General features: G+C 31.7%; 1 protein-coding gene across 1 annotated transcript; it reads right to left on the bottom strand.

The window, feature by feature from the left end:
• Positions 1 to 999: 999 nt before the first annotated feature.
• LOC127736626 (2',3'-cyclic-nucleotide 3'-phosphodiesterase-like) lies at positions 1000 to 18066 on the bottom strand. Its single transcript, XM_052247186.1, has 6 exons — positions 17941 to 18066; positions 14810 to 15673; positions 13627 to 13761; positions 7850 to 7995; positions 6319 to 6445; positions 1000 to 4089 (listed from the first exon to the last, which is right to left on the bottom strand). Exons 2-6 carry the CDS (start codon positions 15630 to 15632, stop codon positions 3512 to 3514), a joined length of 1809 nt encoding a protein of 602 aa, XP_052103146.1. The 5' UTR covers positions 15633 to 15673; positions 17941 to 18066; the 3' UTR covers positions 1000 to 3511.
• Between the last annotated feature and the right edge of the window lie 74 nt (positions 18067 to 18140).

The following is an 18140-nucleotide window of genomic DNA, read 5'->3' as shown; positions in this document are numbered from 1 at the left end:
AAACCCCTTTCCCCCCCAAAAAAAAATCTCCCCCTGCACCTTTTTTTTGCAAAATAAAAAATATGTGAAGAAATTTTGTTTAATTTCTGAAATCTGAAATGAGAAAAAAATTGCCCCCCCCCCCCCCCTTTTTCCAAAAAAAAAAATTCTTTCCCTCAAGATATGGTCATAATCTCAATTCAAATTACCAATGGAGTTTGCAACCATAATTACCCATTTAAAAGCAGTGTAAGGGAGGTACCTCCCTTACACTGCTTTTAAATTGTCCATTAACCAGGAAACCCTTGTTTTTCCCCCTCTTTTGCCCCTAATTCCTTAATGGTTTGAGCCATAACCCCCAAAGCCAATCCTAACCATCCCTTTGTGGTATGGAAACTTGTAGTATAATTTCAGAGAGATCCATACACTTAAACACAAGTTATTGTCTGGAAGTTACAAAAATGCTTATTTTTGGCCCCTTATTCCTCAACTGTTGGTACCATAACCCCCAAAATCAATCCCAACCTTCCTTTTGTGGTATTGTACCTTATGGTAAAATTTTATAGAGATCCATTAACTTAAACTAAAGTTATTGTGCGAAAACCAATGTGTCTTAGGACGACAACGACGACGATGTCATACCAATATACGACCGCAAAAATTTTTGTACAAAAATGTTATAAAGTTGACAAAAATAATGATGAAATCCCCAATATCACTAGAATTCCTTACCTACATTGCTGGATTTACTTCTAAGAAGTCCTGACTAAAGATCAGTCATGGATTTTTCATTTGACAAATGTCGTGTTGTGAGATACTCACCTTCAAACAGCCAAGTACTATAAGCATTTTCACTAGAAAAATTACATGAATAAACTATTCATTATACCTTTCTTTTTTTCATCAATTTTACTTGTAAAATATGTTGTAGAAAGGACTTAAGTTTAACTGTAATGCAAGGCTAGAAATATCTTTCTAAATTGCACGTTCCACTTCTGTTAAATTATGTAGCATGTGTACTGGACATTTAAATTGACTTTTATTTTAAACTGAGTTACTCTACTTTTAATTGAATAGTATAAGTTCTCTGCATAGATTCATTGAGAAACAAACAATACATCATTCATTAAATTTACAAAAAAAATATTTCATAAAATCTTAAAACAGATAGCTAAAAAACTTGTGTATACAGATTACCATAGAGATGACAATGACACACCAATACCATAAACATCACCTAAAAATATATGAATGAAAATAAAATGCAGAACCAAAAAAAAGGAAACAAATTGAATGGGGAAAAGGGAGGAACACATATGGACCATTTCTCTTGCTTTCAAGAATACCCAGATTAAATTAAATAAAAAATTATATTTAAGACAAAGAAAAGAGTAAGCTTATCAATATTCACTCAAAAACAATTAATGGCTGATTAATGTATGTAACAAACAAATAAAAGAAGAACACATTCAAAAGCATCACAGCAGACAAAGTTCTTTAAGAAACAATAGTAATATTGCTAAAATATATAACAGTTATGTATGTTTAAAATACTCATCAAACATACAAGACTTATAATTTGGTACGTCTGACAGGCATTAAATTTATATAAGACTGATAAGGGCAATTAAATAAAAAACATGGCAACTCAAATAAAAATCAAAATTGAAGAGCATTAAAAAACGAAAAATTCCGAAAAAATTGTGCCAAATTTTACAAATCACAATGGTTAAAGGAGAAAATCGACATATTCTGTTTGTTGATCATTTTTTCATTCCTACACTTTTATGTTAATTCTCTCATTATAATTCATATTAATCTGAATTCCTTTAAGAAATGCCTTTCTCTTCAAAAAGCACATTCACTAATATTAATGCTAAAAGATAAGCAAAAGTAAAAAATAAAAAAATACCGAACTCCAACGAAAAAATTAAAATGGAAAGTCCTTTATCAAATGGAAAAATCAACTGTGCAAACACATCAAACGAATGGAAAACAACTGTCATATTCCTTACTTTGGTACAGGCATTTCCTTATGTAGAAAATGGTGGATTAAACCTGGTTTTATAGCTAGCTAAACCAGAATGTATGACAGTTGCATAGAATTCCATTATATTGACATCAATGTGTGAGCAAAACAAACAGACATAATCATGATAATAGATAAAAAATTAGGGTACAGCAGTCAACATTGTGTTATAATCTTAATCACTAAAAAAACAAATAATTATTTTAACAAAGAAAAACAAAAGCAAGTTAATGCTTAGCAAAATTTTGCTAAATAATAGAAATAATAAGGAGAAATGAAACAGTATATGTATAGATTACATAAAATACAGTAATAAAACAATGAAGAAAATAATTGCTAAAACTTTCATTATCCCATAAGCATTAAAAAAGCTTTAAAACAAAGGATAACAAGAAAATGTGTCAATTGGACACCACGTCTCACTCACTCTCACATTCCTATGTTCTGTTAACTGAAATTTTTAGGTCAAAACCATAAGTTAGCATATTACAGATTGATAATTTAGTCTTAGATGCATGATTTTTTTTATTAGTTGTTAGTGGCTTTGAAATGGCTGTCAGTAACTGCGAGTACTCTCAGATCTGTACTTAGTGTCTTTTTGTTATTTGGATGTACAAGTACCCGGCCACGTCCACTTGTATTTGTAGTATTTGTATTTTTATCAATCTGATGAGTTAAGCCTCTTTCAACTGATTTTTATAGTTCGTTCTTATGTTGTACTGTTACACCACTGTCCCAGGTTATGGGGAGGGTTGGGACCCCGCTAACATGTTTAACCCCGCCACATTCTGTATGTATGTGCCTGTCCCAAGTCAGGAGCCTGTAATTCAGTGGTTGTCGTTTGTTTATGTGTTACCTATTTGTTTTTCGTTCATTTTTTGTACATAAATTAGGCCGTTAGTTTTCTCGTTTGAATTGTTTTACATTGTCATTTCGGGGCCTATTATAGCTGACTGTGCGGTATGGGCTTTACTCATTGTTGAAGGCCGTATGGTGACCTATAGTTGTTAAGTTCTGTGTCATTTGGTCTCTTGTGGAGAGTTGTCTCATTGGCAATCATACCACATCTTCTTTTTTATATATATTTTAAAAGTTCACTTCATAAGTAACATCTGTACTAAGTTTTAAGTTGATATCACCACAACTTCACGATATCTACCTTAAACCAAAACTTTTATCTGTAAAATGGGACAGACAAAGTGACGGAAAAAATGGACAGACAGATAGACAGACATTTAAATTTTATGAAGATATCTTTAAGGGCTGTTCCAGAATTAAATGCATGGGAAAAGTGGGAGGAACTTTTTTAAGACTCTGACTACCCATAAATTAAAATTTTCGTTTTACTGAGAATTCTTACAAAATCCCATATTTAATTAATTTGAGTGCCTACCACCCTCTCTATACCCCACCAATCCCCCTGTCTGCTTTGCAAATTTTAGGAGGAACATTCTTTTTTCTCCACTTCTTATTCCACATAGAACAACACCAGGTATAATAAATTTATTTTTTGGGAGAATTGTTGAAGCTGCCACCATAAAACCCTGTATATAAACCCTGAACAGTAATTGGACTATCAAGATTAACAATAAACAAGTCTTTTCCTACATTCTGTATTGTCCCTAAAGCACACTTGCGTACAGTTATAGGAATATTTTCTATATTACTTTTCATTTCAGCATCTAAAATATCTAACAGATCCTCATTTGTTGTGACTGGAGAAATCCCTGGTACTGTTCCTATGGTAACATGTGCAGCTCTACCAAATTCTAGAGAGACAGAGTTATGGCTCATAATTGTTCTCAGATTTATCTCCCTTTCCTTTTCCTGAGGTTTTTCATATAATTTTAAACATTGCTTCGACAACTGCACTTTGGCCCCTATTGTTCTTGGGGTGACTGTTATTCTGGTGATTTTAAGGTCATACACTGACCCATATGACTTTTGAACTATGTCCTGTTTTGGATATGTATCACTGTTTGGAGCAGGGTTTCTTCTAGTTCCCATGAACATTGCTGTGCAATGAAGAATTTTTGGTGAATTTAACTTGAAATTTTCATACATTTTCTGCTCTACTGTATCTAAAATAAATGATTTATCAATGTAAATATATTTTGCAGAGAAACATTTATTTTTTCTTATTATAAGCAAAGTTTTTTTCATCATAATATGAGCAGAGTCAGATAGAAATCGACCTTATGCAAGAACATGTATAAGACTTTGATTGATTTTGGAACATTCAAATAAGAAACAAGTTTACACAAGAGTGCACACGCTGAAATGTCTCGCCTTCTTTACTAACCATTGATATTATGTTGATAGTCCTAAATATAAAGCTTTACTACAACTATCAACCTTACAATCATTCAATACACTAAATATAGTTTACCTATTGCTTATAGTTTCTAAGAAACAGACTTTACCAAGAAAACTAAACATTGACCAATGAACCATGAAAATGAGGTCAAGGTCAGATGAACCATTCCAGGCAGACATGTACACCTTACAATCAACCTATGCATTAAATATAGTTGACCTATTGCTTATCTAAAAAACAAACTTAACCATGAAAACTTAACATTGACCAATAAAAATGAGGTCAAGGTCAGATGATACCTGGCAGACAGACATATACAGCTTACAATCCTTCTATACAAAAAATTTAGTTGACCTATTGCTTATAGTTTAAGAAAAACAGACCAAAACACAAAAACTTAACACTGAGCAATGAACCATGAAAATGAGGTCAAGGTCAAATAAAGCCTGTAAGACTGACATGTGCATCATAAAATATTTCCATACACCAAATATAGTTGACCTATTGCATATAGTATTAGAAAAAAAAACCAAAACTCAAAAACTTAACTTTGACCACTGAACCATGAAAATGAGGTCAAGGTCAGATGACACCTGCCAGTTGGACATGTACACCTTACAATCATTCCATACTCCAAATATAGTAGACCTATTGTGTACAGTATAAGAAAAACAGACCAAAACACAAAAATTTAACTATAACCACTGAATCATGAAAATGAGGTCAAGTTCAAATGACACCTGCCAGTTGGACATGTACACCTTACAATCCTTACATACACCAAATATACTAGACCTATAAAACTTAACCTTGTTCACTGATCCATGAAATGAGGTCGGGGTCAAGTGAAAACTGTCTGACGGGCATGAGGACCTTGCAAGGTACGCACATACCAAATATAGTTATCCTATTACTCATAATAAGAAAGAAACTAACATTACAAAAAATCTTAACTTTTTTTTCAAGTAGTCACTGAACCATGAAAATGAGGTCAAGGACAATGGACATGTGACAGTCGGAAACTTCGTAACATAAGGCATCTATATGCAAAGTATGAAGCATTCAGGTCTTCTAGCTTCTAAAATATAAAGCTTTTAAGAAGTTAGTTAATGCAGCTGTTGGATCACTATCCCTATGTCGAGCTTTCTACGACAAAAGTCGCAGGCTCGACAATAAAAAATTAATTTTGTTCTGTTCTGTAGGATTCTTATATCAACTCAATTTTCAAACAGTTACAGACTTTGCATAGAAATTTTTTCAACCTGAAATAGGTTAACAGATATATTGATATTCATTTGCATAAGGTTGATTTCTATCCGACACAGCTCATATGAAAATACACACATTTATTTTCCCTTATTACATAATTTTGAACATCATGTACCGGTATTGTAAATTTATAAATTATTGCTATGTTTTCAATATTGAGAAAAACTGTGATGGGATATATTTCGCAAAAAATAAAAAAAATTTAAATTTTGATTGCATATTTGAATGGAGCATTTCCTGAAATAGCAATAATTAATCTGGCATTTGTGTCCATTGTTTAACAATTGCGATAATAAATGCATGCAAAAATTTCTGAATTTACAGTAAATTAATCGCATTCCAAATTATGTTGTAAAATATGATCTTCAAATAAAATGAAATTCATGTACCAAAAAGTTGGTTATTTGTCAAATAAGAAGTTAATGTCCTTATGGCAAAAGTCATCTAGAGGTCAACCTATTGTCTTAAAAATTAACATTATCAATAACAAAAAGCTATATCAATCCGTGGCAAGAGTTCTATTTAGAACCCCTGTCAGAGTTTTATTGTGCTGTTCTACTGAAAAATTCAGAAATTATTGCATGCATTTATTATTGCGATTTTAGGAAAAGCTACATACAGATAAATGTATTTGATTTCAGAATGCGAGTTCTTATATTCAAGTAGTCGCATTTTTCACATTAATAAAAACCTCACAATAATTTCTGAATTTACAGTATTTTACCTGCATGTGAAATGAGAAGTGATCCTATCACCTGACCAACATGTTCTGTTACTGCTGGAGAGTTTCCTGTCATTGGGTTTCTAATGAATTCTTCTAAGTTGTCTTTGAACTCTGTTAATTCTATTATCTGAAAGACCAAATGGCATAGAAATTAGTAATAAAAAGTCACTGTACGGCCTTCAATAATTTCTCTGAGAACTCGTATTTTTCCATATTGTATTTTGACCCCTTGGTCACTTTTGAGTGGGTTCAAAATACCATATGACACAAGCATCAAAAAATGTAAAACAATTCAAAAGAGAAATTAATATGTATGCCTTTTCTTGTAAAGTCGATATAGTGGGGTTCCCAAGGATGTCTTTCCTTTGAAGGCACAATCAATTGCTGTAAATTAATATAGTACAAATAAATCATGTTTGAAGATTTTAAACAAGCTATAAATTTACAGATGTAACCATGGTAACAGGCCTAAACTATTTGGGACCAATACAAGATTTTTTAACTTACAATATGTGCTGGTTTTATAAAGATAATAATAGCTCAATATTTGGAGAGATACCAAGTTGCAATCGATACATTGCTTAAAGAGTGAATATAAAAATAAGAAGATGTGGTGTAATTGCCAATGAGACAACTCTCCACCAGTGACCAAATGACGTAGAAGTTAACATCTATAAGTCATTTTACAGCCTTCAACAAGTCAGTTACTGAGTAAAGTCCATTTGTTTATCCATGGCACGCTGGTTTTCTCAACCAATCAAACTGGATTTCATGAAATTTTGAAATATTTAAAATGTAGGTTTAATGTTGACAGATAAAAACAGCTGTTTGACAGTCTTCTAGGTTTTACTTGTATGTAACATACTGCAAACCTGAACACATAAACCAGTAATGAGTATTAAATCTTCATTTTGGCAGTTCTCTAGGTTTTATACTTACATGTAACATACTAACCTGAACACATAAACCAGTAATGAGTATTAAATCTTCATTTTGGCAGTTCTCTAGGTTTTATACTTACATGTAACATACTAACCTGAACACATAAACCAGTAATGAGTATTAAATCTTCATTTGGCAGTCCTCTAGGTTTTATACTTACATGTAACATACTAACCAGAACACATAAACCAGTAATGAGTATTAAATCTTCATTTTTGCAGTCCTCTAGGTTTTATACTTACATGTAACATACTAAACAGAACACATAAACCAGTAATGAGTATTAAATCTTCATTTTTGCAGTCCTCTAGGTTTTTCTTACATGTAACATACTAACCTGAACACGTGTCAGTTATGAGTATTAAATCTTCATTTGGAAGCCCTCTAGGTTTTACTTACATGTAGCATACTAACCTGAACATATAAACCAGTAATGAGTACTAGTATTAAATCTTCATTTCGGTAGTCCTCAAGGTTTTACTTGCATGCAACATACTAACCTGAACACAGAAGTCAGTTATGAGTATTAAATCTTCATTTTGGCAGTTCTCTAGGTTTTACTTACATGATACATACATGACATACTAACCTGAACACATAAGTCAGTTATGAGTATTAAATCTTCATCAGAAATGTCTTTTCCCATTGAGTGTTTAGCTGCAAATTTCAGGTCATTCTCTTGTTTCCTGGGTAAAATGTTACTAAAATTTATAGTGTTTGCATTTTTCCTGTGTCCTGTCAAAAATAAATTGATATAAATCATGACAAAAGGATTAAAGGATAAAAAAAAAAGTGCTGAAATAATTGCCTCAGGCTCTTTTCACAAATAATCTTACAACACAAATCTATGGTAACTTATACTGAAATGATCGTGCTAAAAGAGTATTTTTTCTAGTAAGATTTTTTTGTGAAATTGATCGCTGCTTTCAGCTTGCATCACACAAACTTGACTTTATTAATGATCCATGCTAAATGAAGTCAAGGTCAGATGAAGTCAGACAGACATTACACATTACAATCTATACAGCTCTCTTTTTACTTATCAAGCTTATCGTATCTGAGAAATAGATGTAATCACAAAAAAATGCTTCGCCGAGCGCAGCCTGATATGACCGCAGAGGTGGAACCCTGAACAGTTTGGTCAAGTTTGCCACAAAACCAGGTTCAATCCACCATTTTTTCTTAAAATATCCTGTACCAAGTCAGGATAAATTGCTTCGCCGAGCGAAGCTGGATACGACCGCAGAGGCCCAACCCTGAACAGTTGGGGCAAAAATGGACACAATATTCGTACTTGATACAGGTCTGAATTTGGATTGAAATTAAATGTTTGACATATAATAGGTTTCTGACACAGAATAACTGTAGTCAAAGAGCTTAGAATTGGTTATATAATTTGAATTTATATTCAATTTTTTGCTTTTGTGCAATACACTATGCTGTTGCGAATTGATCCCCCCCCCCCCCAAATAAAATTCACCCCCCTTTTTTTTTGGCAAACAATTTTTTTTTCATCCACCCCTTTTTTTTTTACAAAAAAAAAATAAAATATTTGAAGAAATTTTTTTTTTAATTTCTGAAATGAAATCTGTAATGAGAAAAAAAATTGTTGACAGCTAATCACCTCAAGACAATACAAAATTTCTTTATACATAATTTTAAAGCAGTGTAAGGGAGGTACCGGTAATCCCAAAATTTAACATTGTACTTTAAAGTGATTGTCCATTAACAAGGAAACCCTGTTTTTTCCCCTTTTTTTGCCCCTAATTCCTAAACAGTTTGAGCCATTACCCCTTAAAGCCAATTCTAACCATCCCTTTGTGGTATGGAAACTTGTTGTACAATTTCAGAGAGATCCATACACTGTTCCACAAGTTATTGTCTGAAAACTATAAAAAAATGCTTATTTGGGCCCCTTTTTTGGCCCCTAATTCCTAAACTGTTAGGACCATAACCCCCAAAATCAATCCCAACCTTCCTTTTGTGGTTATAAACCTTATGTTTAAATTTCATAGATTTCTATTAACGGTGTCTTCCTCCTATTCCCACTTTTTAAAATTCACTATTCCTTCTATTCCCACATGCAAATAAAAATAGATGTTTTGATAAATAATTTGTTTTTATAACAATTAAGGTTAATTAAAAATTCACCTAAGATTTATCTGTATTTTTTGAAAGTAAACATATTTCTTACACTGTTGAAGTATAATATTATTTAAAAAAAATAATAATAATTTAATACACTGTTTATTTGTAATATGTTTTTGTTTTCTTCAAAGAAATACTAAAAAAGAATAAGTCAGATAATTAGAAGTAAGATAAAAAATCATTGAATTTGTAAACTTAAAAAATTGTCATCCGAACAAATAAGTTGATGATAGATGATATTGGGCGTATTGCATTTCCGCTAATTTTTCAAAGTTCCAATACTACGTTTCCGGAAACTTAAAGTATACGTTTCCAGAAATTGTATTTATTACTTTTCCGGAAATTTACCTGGTAGTAAATTATTAATATTTGAATATATGTTAGATAAATTATTTATTTCATATTTTTATACAAAAAAGGTTCTGATCTAATATCTACAATATACTAGATATAAAAAAAATGAAAGTTTCACCTTAGTGAAAGATGATGTTGTTGGAATCGTTATATTTTATGTTTCACCAACTTGAAATGTCTATGATCGTCTATGTAATTAATCGATACATGGGTGAAAAATGGTAACTACATTCCTATTGTGTTTGCGTTACTTCCATTTTTTATCAAAATGTGGGATCTGCTTATTGATGTGTGCACTACCCCAAGACTAACTGTCCAGCCCGAGGTAGATCATATTGACTTTGAATGTGCAATGCAATGTATTTCTGTTATACAAAAATTGTTTGCTGCTACAATCAGTATAGTTGCAGGTTTCATTTATGACAAAGTTCAAGGTACTCCTTAATTATTTTCTCGAAAAAGTAATCATTTATTTTTTCCGGAATCGTTACTATTTTCTTGGAAAAGTAAGGTATTTATTTCCGGAAACGTAGACTTTTTTTTTGCGGAAATGTCATTTTTTTTTTCCAGAAAAGTAATGCCAATTTGCGGAAACGTAAAACGCCGATGATATTATAACAAAATATAATCTTAAGATGTGATATAAAAGTATACTCTAACAATAATATTACTTGGACCAATAATCAAAGATATGAAATTCATTTAGAAAAGTCTAACCATGAAAAGTCTCAGAAAACCACAACCATAGGTCTGACCACATGCAGCTGGAACCATTACACTACACAGGGACCAAGGACTACAAATCATCTAGAGGGATGGCACAGCAAGCTAAAGAAACATGTCCAGCACCCACATCCAAACATCTTTAAACTCATAAAACTACTGAAACATGAGGAAGCTTTCAATGCCCTGACCATGATCCAGTATGCAGCCGGTGGGAAGGGAGTAGCCCAAAATGAAATCAACAACAGATAAGAAGAGCTTAAGGTTAGATACCGAAACCAGGAAGTCACAACAGGACAGTTTGGTGACGCAGCCGCCCACCTTCTTCTGGTTGAATAGATTAATAAACTTTAATAGACTTATATACAGTAAATTTCTAATGTGTGTGCTACACTGTCTGATTTGTTTTAGTGCTGTTGTATTGTTTGTTTCATATTATAATGAATGCTTGAATCTACTGTTGAATTTGTGTTATAAAAAATAAAATAATTTACATTTATTTGTTTTCATTTCTTTCATATTTATTTTTAAGTCAAACACACACAAAAATAACCTATTACCTATCCTAAAAAACATTTGTCAATTAAAAGTTGATTAAACAATGTTTATACAGTATAATCCTTAAAGTTTGTTTGCACAAGTTTTCCCCCTATTCCCACATGAAATTTTAACTTTTCTTAACAGATTTATAAAAAGTGGGAATAGGAGGAATGAACCTCAATAACCCTATTAACTAATACTAAAGTTAATGTCTGGAAACCAAGTGTCTTCGGAGGACGACGACGACGTGATACCAATATACGACCGCAAAATTTTTTTACAGTCGTATACAAATGGCAGTTGTTATCTTATAGTTCGTTTTTGTGAGTGTTGCATTGTTGTTTGTTTTTTGTTCACTTCAGCATGTTCAGTAACTTCAGTGTTTCTGTTGTGTCGTTGTTTTCCTCTTATAGTTGATGTGTTTCCCTTTGTTTTAGTTTGTAACCCGGATTTGTTTTCTCTCAATCGATTTATGACTTTCCAACAGCAGTATACTACCGTTGCCTTTATTGGACACAATATTCCAGCTTGATACTGTCTGAATTTGGATTGTGATAAAATTTTTGACATAATACAGGGTTCTGAAACAAAATAAATGTGGTCAAAGATCTTAAAAATTTGAAATGGGACATTTAATTTACCTAGAATGTTCTGATATCCAAAATTGAAGAACATGGTTAGATTCAGCATATAAAAAAACACCAAAAATTTAATTTTGGACCCTTCAAACCTTAATATGTACTAATTTGAAAACAGGGCCCAAAATAAAAAATCTAAATGCAAAGTAAGATTCAGCATATCATAGAGCTGCAATAATTCAGTTTTTGATGAAATCAAACAAAGTTTAATTTTAGACCTTTTGTACCTCAATGTAGACCAATTTAAAAATGGGGCCCAATATCCAAAATAGAAATACAAGGTTAGAACCCCCAAAAATTAAGATTTAATTTAATTCCATTGAAATTGGTTAAAACATTTGTATTTATTTTCAATTGAAGATTTCTTGCTATTGTGCAATACTGTGCTGTTGCACAATACTTAGCTAATCTGTTAAATATAATAATTTACACACCCTGTTTGGTGTGTATCTCCTGCCATATCAGTATTTTTTGCTTTTATATATAAATCAGAAATAATCAATGTAAAAATAGAAAATTTTTGGAAAAAAAAACCCAAAAAATTATGAAAAAAAATTTCCCAAAAACAATTTGTCCACACCCCCACCCCCCCTCCTAAAAAAAAACAAAATAATTTTGAAAAATTTTACAGAAAAAACGTACGAACCCCCCAAAAAATTGAAAGAAAAAAATAATATGAACCCCCAAAAAATATTGGACCACCACCCACCAAACTTTTTGAAACTCCGCAATTTTTTTTTTGAAATTTTGAAGATTATTTTCTTTTCAGGAAAAATGTACAATTTCAGAGAGTTCCAAATACTTTAACACAAGTTATTGTCTGGGAACTACAAAAATGCTTGTTTTTGGCCCCTTTTTTGCCCCTAATTCCTGAACGTTTGGGGCAATTCCAAGCCTTCCCTTTGTGATATGGAACCTTGTGGTACAATTTCAGAGAGATCCATACACTTACACACAAGTTAGTGTTCAGAAAGTACAAAAATGCTTATTTTTGGCACCTTTTTGGCCCCTTAATCCTAAACTGTTAATACCATAATACCTAAGATCATTCCCAACCTGCCTTTTGTGGTATTGAACCTTCTGGTAAAATTTCATAGAGATCCATTCACTTAAACTAAAGTTATTGTCCGGATAATGATAGCATTATATGAACACAATTTTTTTAGCGGTCGTATAAAAACTAAATGCTGATTAATGAACCATGAAAATGAAGTACAATTAAGTCAGAAGAACCCCGCAGAAAGACGTGTTTCCATCAATTTAATCATTATTTACGTCGAATACAGTTGTCTAATTGCTTTCTGAGAAACAGACCTAAAACATAATATTGACCAATGAATAATGAAAACATGGTAATGGCCAGATGAACCCAGTAAGAAAGGTAGGTTCACCTTACAACTCTTTGAACAAAAAAAAATGAACTTGACCTTTTGTTTAAGGTGTCTTAGAAGAAACCTTATCACAAAACCTTAATATTGACCAAATGATAATGAAAAAGGTCAAGGTCACCATAAATCATTCCATATCTCAAATATACTATAGTTGACCTTTTGCTTATGGTAATATAGGAAATCATCATGAAATAAGGTCAAAGCCATGTGAATTTTGTTTAACAAAAATCTTAAAATTTTTACATTAATCAGTGGTTGTTGAGTAAAAAATTCTAAAGCATTGTCTGAAAAAAAAAGCTAGAGAGTAACAAAAAGTAAAATAACAAAAATACAGAACTCCAAGGAAAATTCAAAACAGAAAGTCCTTTATCAAATGGCAAAATCAAAAGAATGGAAAACACTGTCATATTCCTGACTTGGTACAGACATTTCCTTATGTAGAAAACGGTGGATTAAACTTGGTTTTATAGCTAGCTAAACCTCTCACTTGTATGACAGTTGCAAATGATCATTAAGGAAAAGATGATTGTGTGATTTTAAACAAGGACACTATAGAAAAAAATCAAAATTACCTAACTGTTTAACAACTCTTGCATAAATCAAACTGTTCGGGACTAGCTTCTTCAATTCTGGGAAATGCCAACCATACCATTCTGTGCACTTCAGTATACAGTCATCCATTTCTTTCTCTACTGCTTCTAATAGATCTGAAATCATATCAACCATGATTTTAAATTGTAACTAAATAAAAATTTAAATCAAATACTATTGTTCTGTTAACCATATACATTTCTCGAAAGTATTCTATTAATTTTTGTCTCACCTGCAATGAACTGATGAAAGTCATGGACGTGAGACAAAGCGATCCTACATTCTAGATTCTGCGACCTGTGTTGTCAACATTTAGGTTTAGTCAATAGTTCAATAATTTTGTGAAACCTTATTTGAATTTTAAGAAACTTAGACAAAAGCTTCTCATGAATAAAAGCAATATTTGAAAATATCTTTTTTCATTTTTCTTACTTTACTGACTTTACTGATTAATGGTTTGGAATGTTTTTCAGTTAGATAAAGTCTAAGGTTAAAGTTTTAGACATAAATAAATTTGTCAAACCTTCATGGATTTTTACAAAACTTGGACGGAAGCTTCTTCTTGATAAAAAGACAGTGTCAACATGGTCAAGAGCAAAATTTATTTTCACTTTTTTTTTAAAATTTTTCCATAATCAGATAATGTGTACTCATAGTTTTTTTTGCAACAGTCTTCCTGATCTGAGGTTCAACTTTTTTATACATCAATACAATCATGAATTTGTATTTTTGTCAAACCCTCATAGAATTTAATGAAACTTGGACAATAGCTTTTTTATGATAAAGAGATAGCAGCTGAAGCAAAATTTTAAAAATATATTTTCCATTTTCGGTATAATTCTAGTAGACTGTGGCCTTTTTGCAGTAAAAATTTATATACAGTGTGGGTTCATATTTTTTATACATTAATAAATAGCTTTGTCAAACCTTCATTGAATGTTATGAAACTTGGACAGAGGCTTCTACATCAAATAGCATCTAAAGAAATTATTTTTTGTATTTTTCCATATTTAACTGATAAATGGATAGTTTTTGGCAGTCAAAATTACACTTTTACACTGACAGGAGCATTTTGCAGGCAATAATTGCAGGGTTCTGCGGAACAAATGTTTTGAAAGATCTTTATATAATTCACAAACATAATATTTTTATACTTAAACAAACCTGGTGACTGGAAAAGTAACAAATCCTTAAACTGTGGAAAAACTCTAAGGCACTCTTCCAAACTCTTTCTCCCTAATTGATATATCATATTAGACTGCTTTTCATCAATAAACCATCCATAATACAATGCTGTGACGTCTTCAAAACTTCTTAATTTTCGTCTGATAATATCTGCTGTGACCCCATGGCTGTTGAGTTCAGCTAACTTATCAGCATCCTTACTCCATGGTGTTCTTGGTTGTACTATGACAACCGGATAATTGTTTGTGAAAGCCAGCGCCAAGTAACTGGACATTTCCCATCGTTTAACGTTTGTATTATCTATGACTATAACTGGTACCCCATTTAAACATGCTTTCTTTGCTTTTTCACCGCATTTTTCATGTGCAATTGATAAATTGGATTTGTCAAATTGATATTCACCGTTTTTTATAAAATACTGGTCGGCTGAACAAATACGACTATCCCTATATATATTACCAATCAATCTAACTAGTGTTGATTTCCCTGATCCAGAAACTCCTCTCATTATAAACATAGTTTTAGAGTGTTTTATGTGTAAAATAGTTCGCTCATCACAAAGAAATGGAAAATTTACAGTTTTGTCATATCTATCCACACTAAAATCTGGTGGCCTTCCTTCCATTTCCACAAATACTGCTGTCTCCATTTCCTCAACAACTTCTTCTTTCCTTCCATCCAAGTCATCATCAAACTTGACATGTTTGCCGTGTTTTATTTGTTTTAAATGATGTTTAGGTGGTCTTAACCATTGTATAACTGTCTGAACTATGATATAGAGTTCATGGAATAAAACAATCATGTTAATGTCTTTGATGCTGTAAAGTCTTGAATAAAAATAATCTGAAAAAAAAACTAATACTGTAATAAAAGAAATAATAATGATAATAATATACGATAATTTTTTTTAATCAAAAACCAAGTAAACCACCCATATAAAACATCATGAACATCATGAAGAACAGCTATAAAAAAGGTTTCTCTTAGGGAGCTACCATTTGTTTGATTTTTATAGGGGGGGGGGGGGGGGGGGGGGCTAGAATGAAAAATTTTGTCCTGCATTTTTTCAGTTGTAATCTCTGTCCTGCCTTTTTATTTTTCATTTTTCACTCTATTCGGTCCTGCCTCTTTTTTTTTATTAGTTTATCCGACTTTTTTACATAAATTGTCATCCTGCCTTTTTTTTGTTTTTTGCCAAGTTGCTCATCCTGCTTTTTTTTACTCAAAACTCCTGTCCTGCCTCACCCCCACCCCTCCCATATTAAATCAAATGGTAGCTCCCTTAGAAAGCTGATCTTACTTTTCTTTTGACCTGCCACTTCTGTGTGTCTTGGTGTTTCTGTGTCTGGTCCTGTAAGCACTCTTAAGCTCTCTCACATATATAATTCTTGTTAGATTTTTATGAAATTTATATGTAGCATCCTCATGAAGAGAGAATTAACATACAAAACAAAATTTCTCAGTATTTGCAGGGGAGGTAATTTTGGGCAACTAGATTTTCCAGTTGCAATTTATAGAATACAAATGTATATAGTTTTCATTTTTGTCGAGCCTTCGACTTTAGTCGAAAAAGCGAGACATAGCGATCCTACATTCCGTCGGCGTCGTCGTCGTCGGCGGCGTCCACAAATATTCACTCTGTGGTTAAAGTTTTTGAAATTTTAATAACTTTCTTAAACTATCCTGGATTTCTACCAAACTTGGACAGAAGCTTGTTTATGATCATAAGATAGTATCCAGAAGTAAATTTTGTAAAAATAAAATTTCTGTTTTTCCGTATTTTACTTGTAAATGGACTTAGTTTTTCTGCCAGGAAACATTACATTCACTCTGTGGTTAAAGTTTTTAAAATTTTAATAACTTTCTTAAATTATCCTGGATTTGTACCAAACTTTGACAGAAGCTTGTTTATGATCATAAGATAGTATCCAGAAGTAAAGTTGTTAAAAAAAAAATTTCATTTTTTTCATAGTTTACTTATAAATGGACTTAGTTTTTCTGCCAGGAAACAATATTTTCACTCTGGTTAAAGTTTTTAAAATTTTAATAACTTTCTTAAACTATCCTGGATTTGTACCAAATTTGGACAGAAGCTTGTTTATGATCAAAAGCTAGTATCTAGAAAGAAATTTTGTTAAAATTTGTACCTGTTTATCCGTATTTTACTTATAAATGGACTTAGTTTTTCTTCCAGTTAACATTAAATACAGTCTGCAGTGAAAGTTTTTAAAACATTTATTAGATTCATAAACTATCCTGGATTTATACCAAACTTTGACAGAAGCTTCTTACAATCAAAAGATAGTATCTAAAGGAATATTTTTATTGATTTTTTTTCCTCATTTTTGTTGAGCCTGCGATTAACAGCAAAAGTAGGCGAGACACTGGGTTCCGCGGAACCCTTACGAATTTTTTATTTCAAAATTGCCCCCCCAAATCCAGTTGATTGGTGTTAACTTGACTACATTCATGACATTGGACAACTCAGGTAACAAGATGAAGAGATAAAAATAAATATTTTCCACTGAATTTGTTGCTGAACCTGGTTGTACACTCAAAGATGTATAAATACCAATCAAGTGTCATTCATTATTTCTCTACTCCAGGCAGTTAAATTTTACTATCAAAAATTGATTTGTTGAAAGTGAAGAAATGCCGTTTTGCAGAAGATTCTGCATTCATTGGTGGAATCCGTTTGTCTAATATGTAAACTTTTATTTTTCTATTTCCAATGATCTGCAAAAAAATGTGTTCTTTCTATGTGTCAAACATCATCAGGCATGGTCACCTTTTTTAGTTTAGCTGTCTCAATAGGAAATTTAGAGCAAGCAAAGTTAGAACATTTTTAAGTCATAATGTAATTATGACATTAATGAAGAACTGAGATCAAACGAACCACTCATTGATTAAAGAAATAATCAATTTGTTGGTAAAAGTACAAATCGGATGAGAATTAGAGAAACACCTACATTGTATGGTTCACCAATAATCCAGTTTTAACTTCCTTAGTTATATGTTCCTGGTTATACATGTATGACTTTAAAAGTTAAAATAAAACTATTTTAAAAATAACAATTAAATTCAGGTTTAATTTTAGTGTTATTCGTTACCTTGTTTTATCTTCTATTATAATAGACAATATGTATTCTGTATGTACATGGACTGTATTCCAATTTGTGTGTGTTGTGGCAACATCAAGCAAGTTCTACTTTCACTTTGAAAGAATGATGTACAGCGTAAGACAAAAGTGTAAGAATCGAGTTATATGTTATAGTTGACAATAAAATAAAATTATATTGCATCCATCGTA

The sequence above is a fragment of the Mytilus californianus genome, unplaced genomic scaffold, assembly GCF_021869535.1.
Source record: "Mytilus californianus isolate M0D057914Y unplaced genomic scaffold, xbMytCali1.0.p SCAF_34, whole genome shotgun sequence".
Classification (NCBI taxonomy): domain Eukaryota; kingdom Metazoa; phylum Mollusca; class Bivalvia; order Mytilida; family Mytilidae; genus Mytilus; species Mytilus californianus.
Note: the sequence above shows the minus strand (reverse complement) of the source record. Positions and strands in the feature narration are given on the sequence as shown.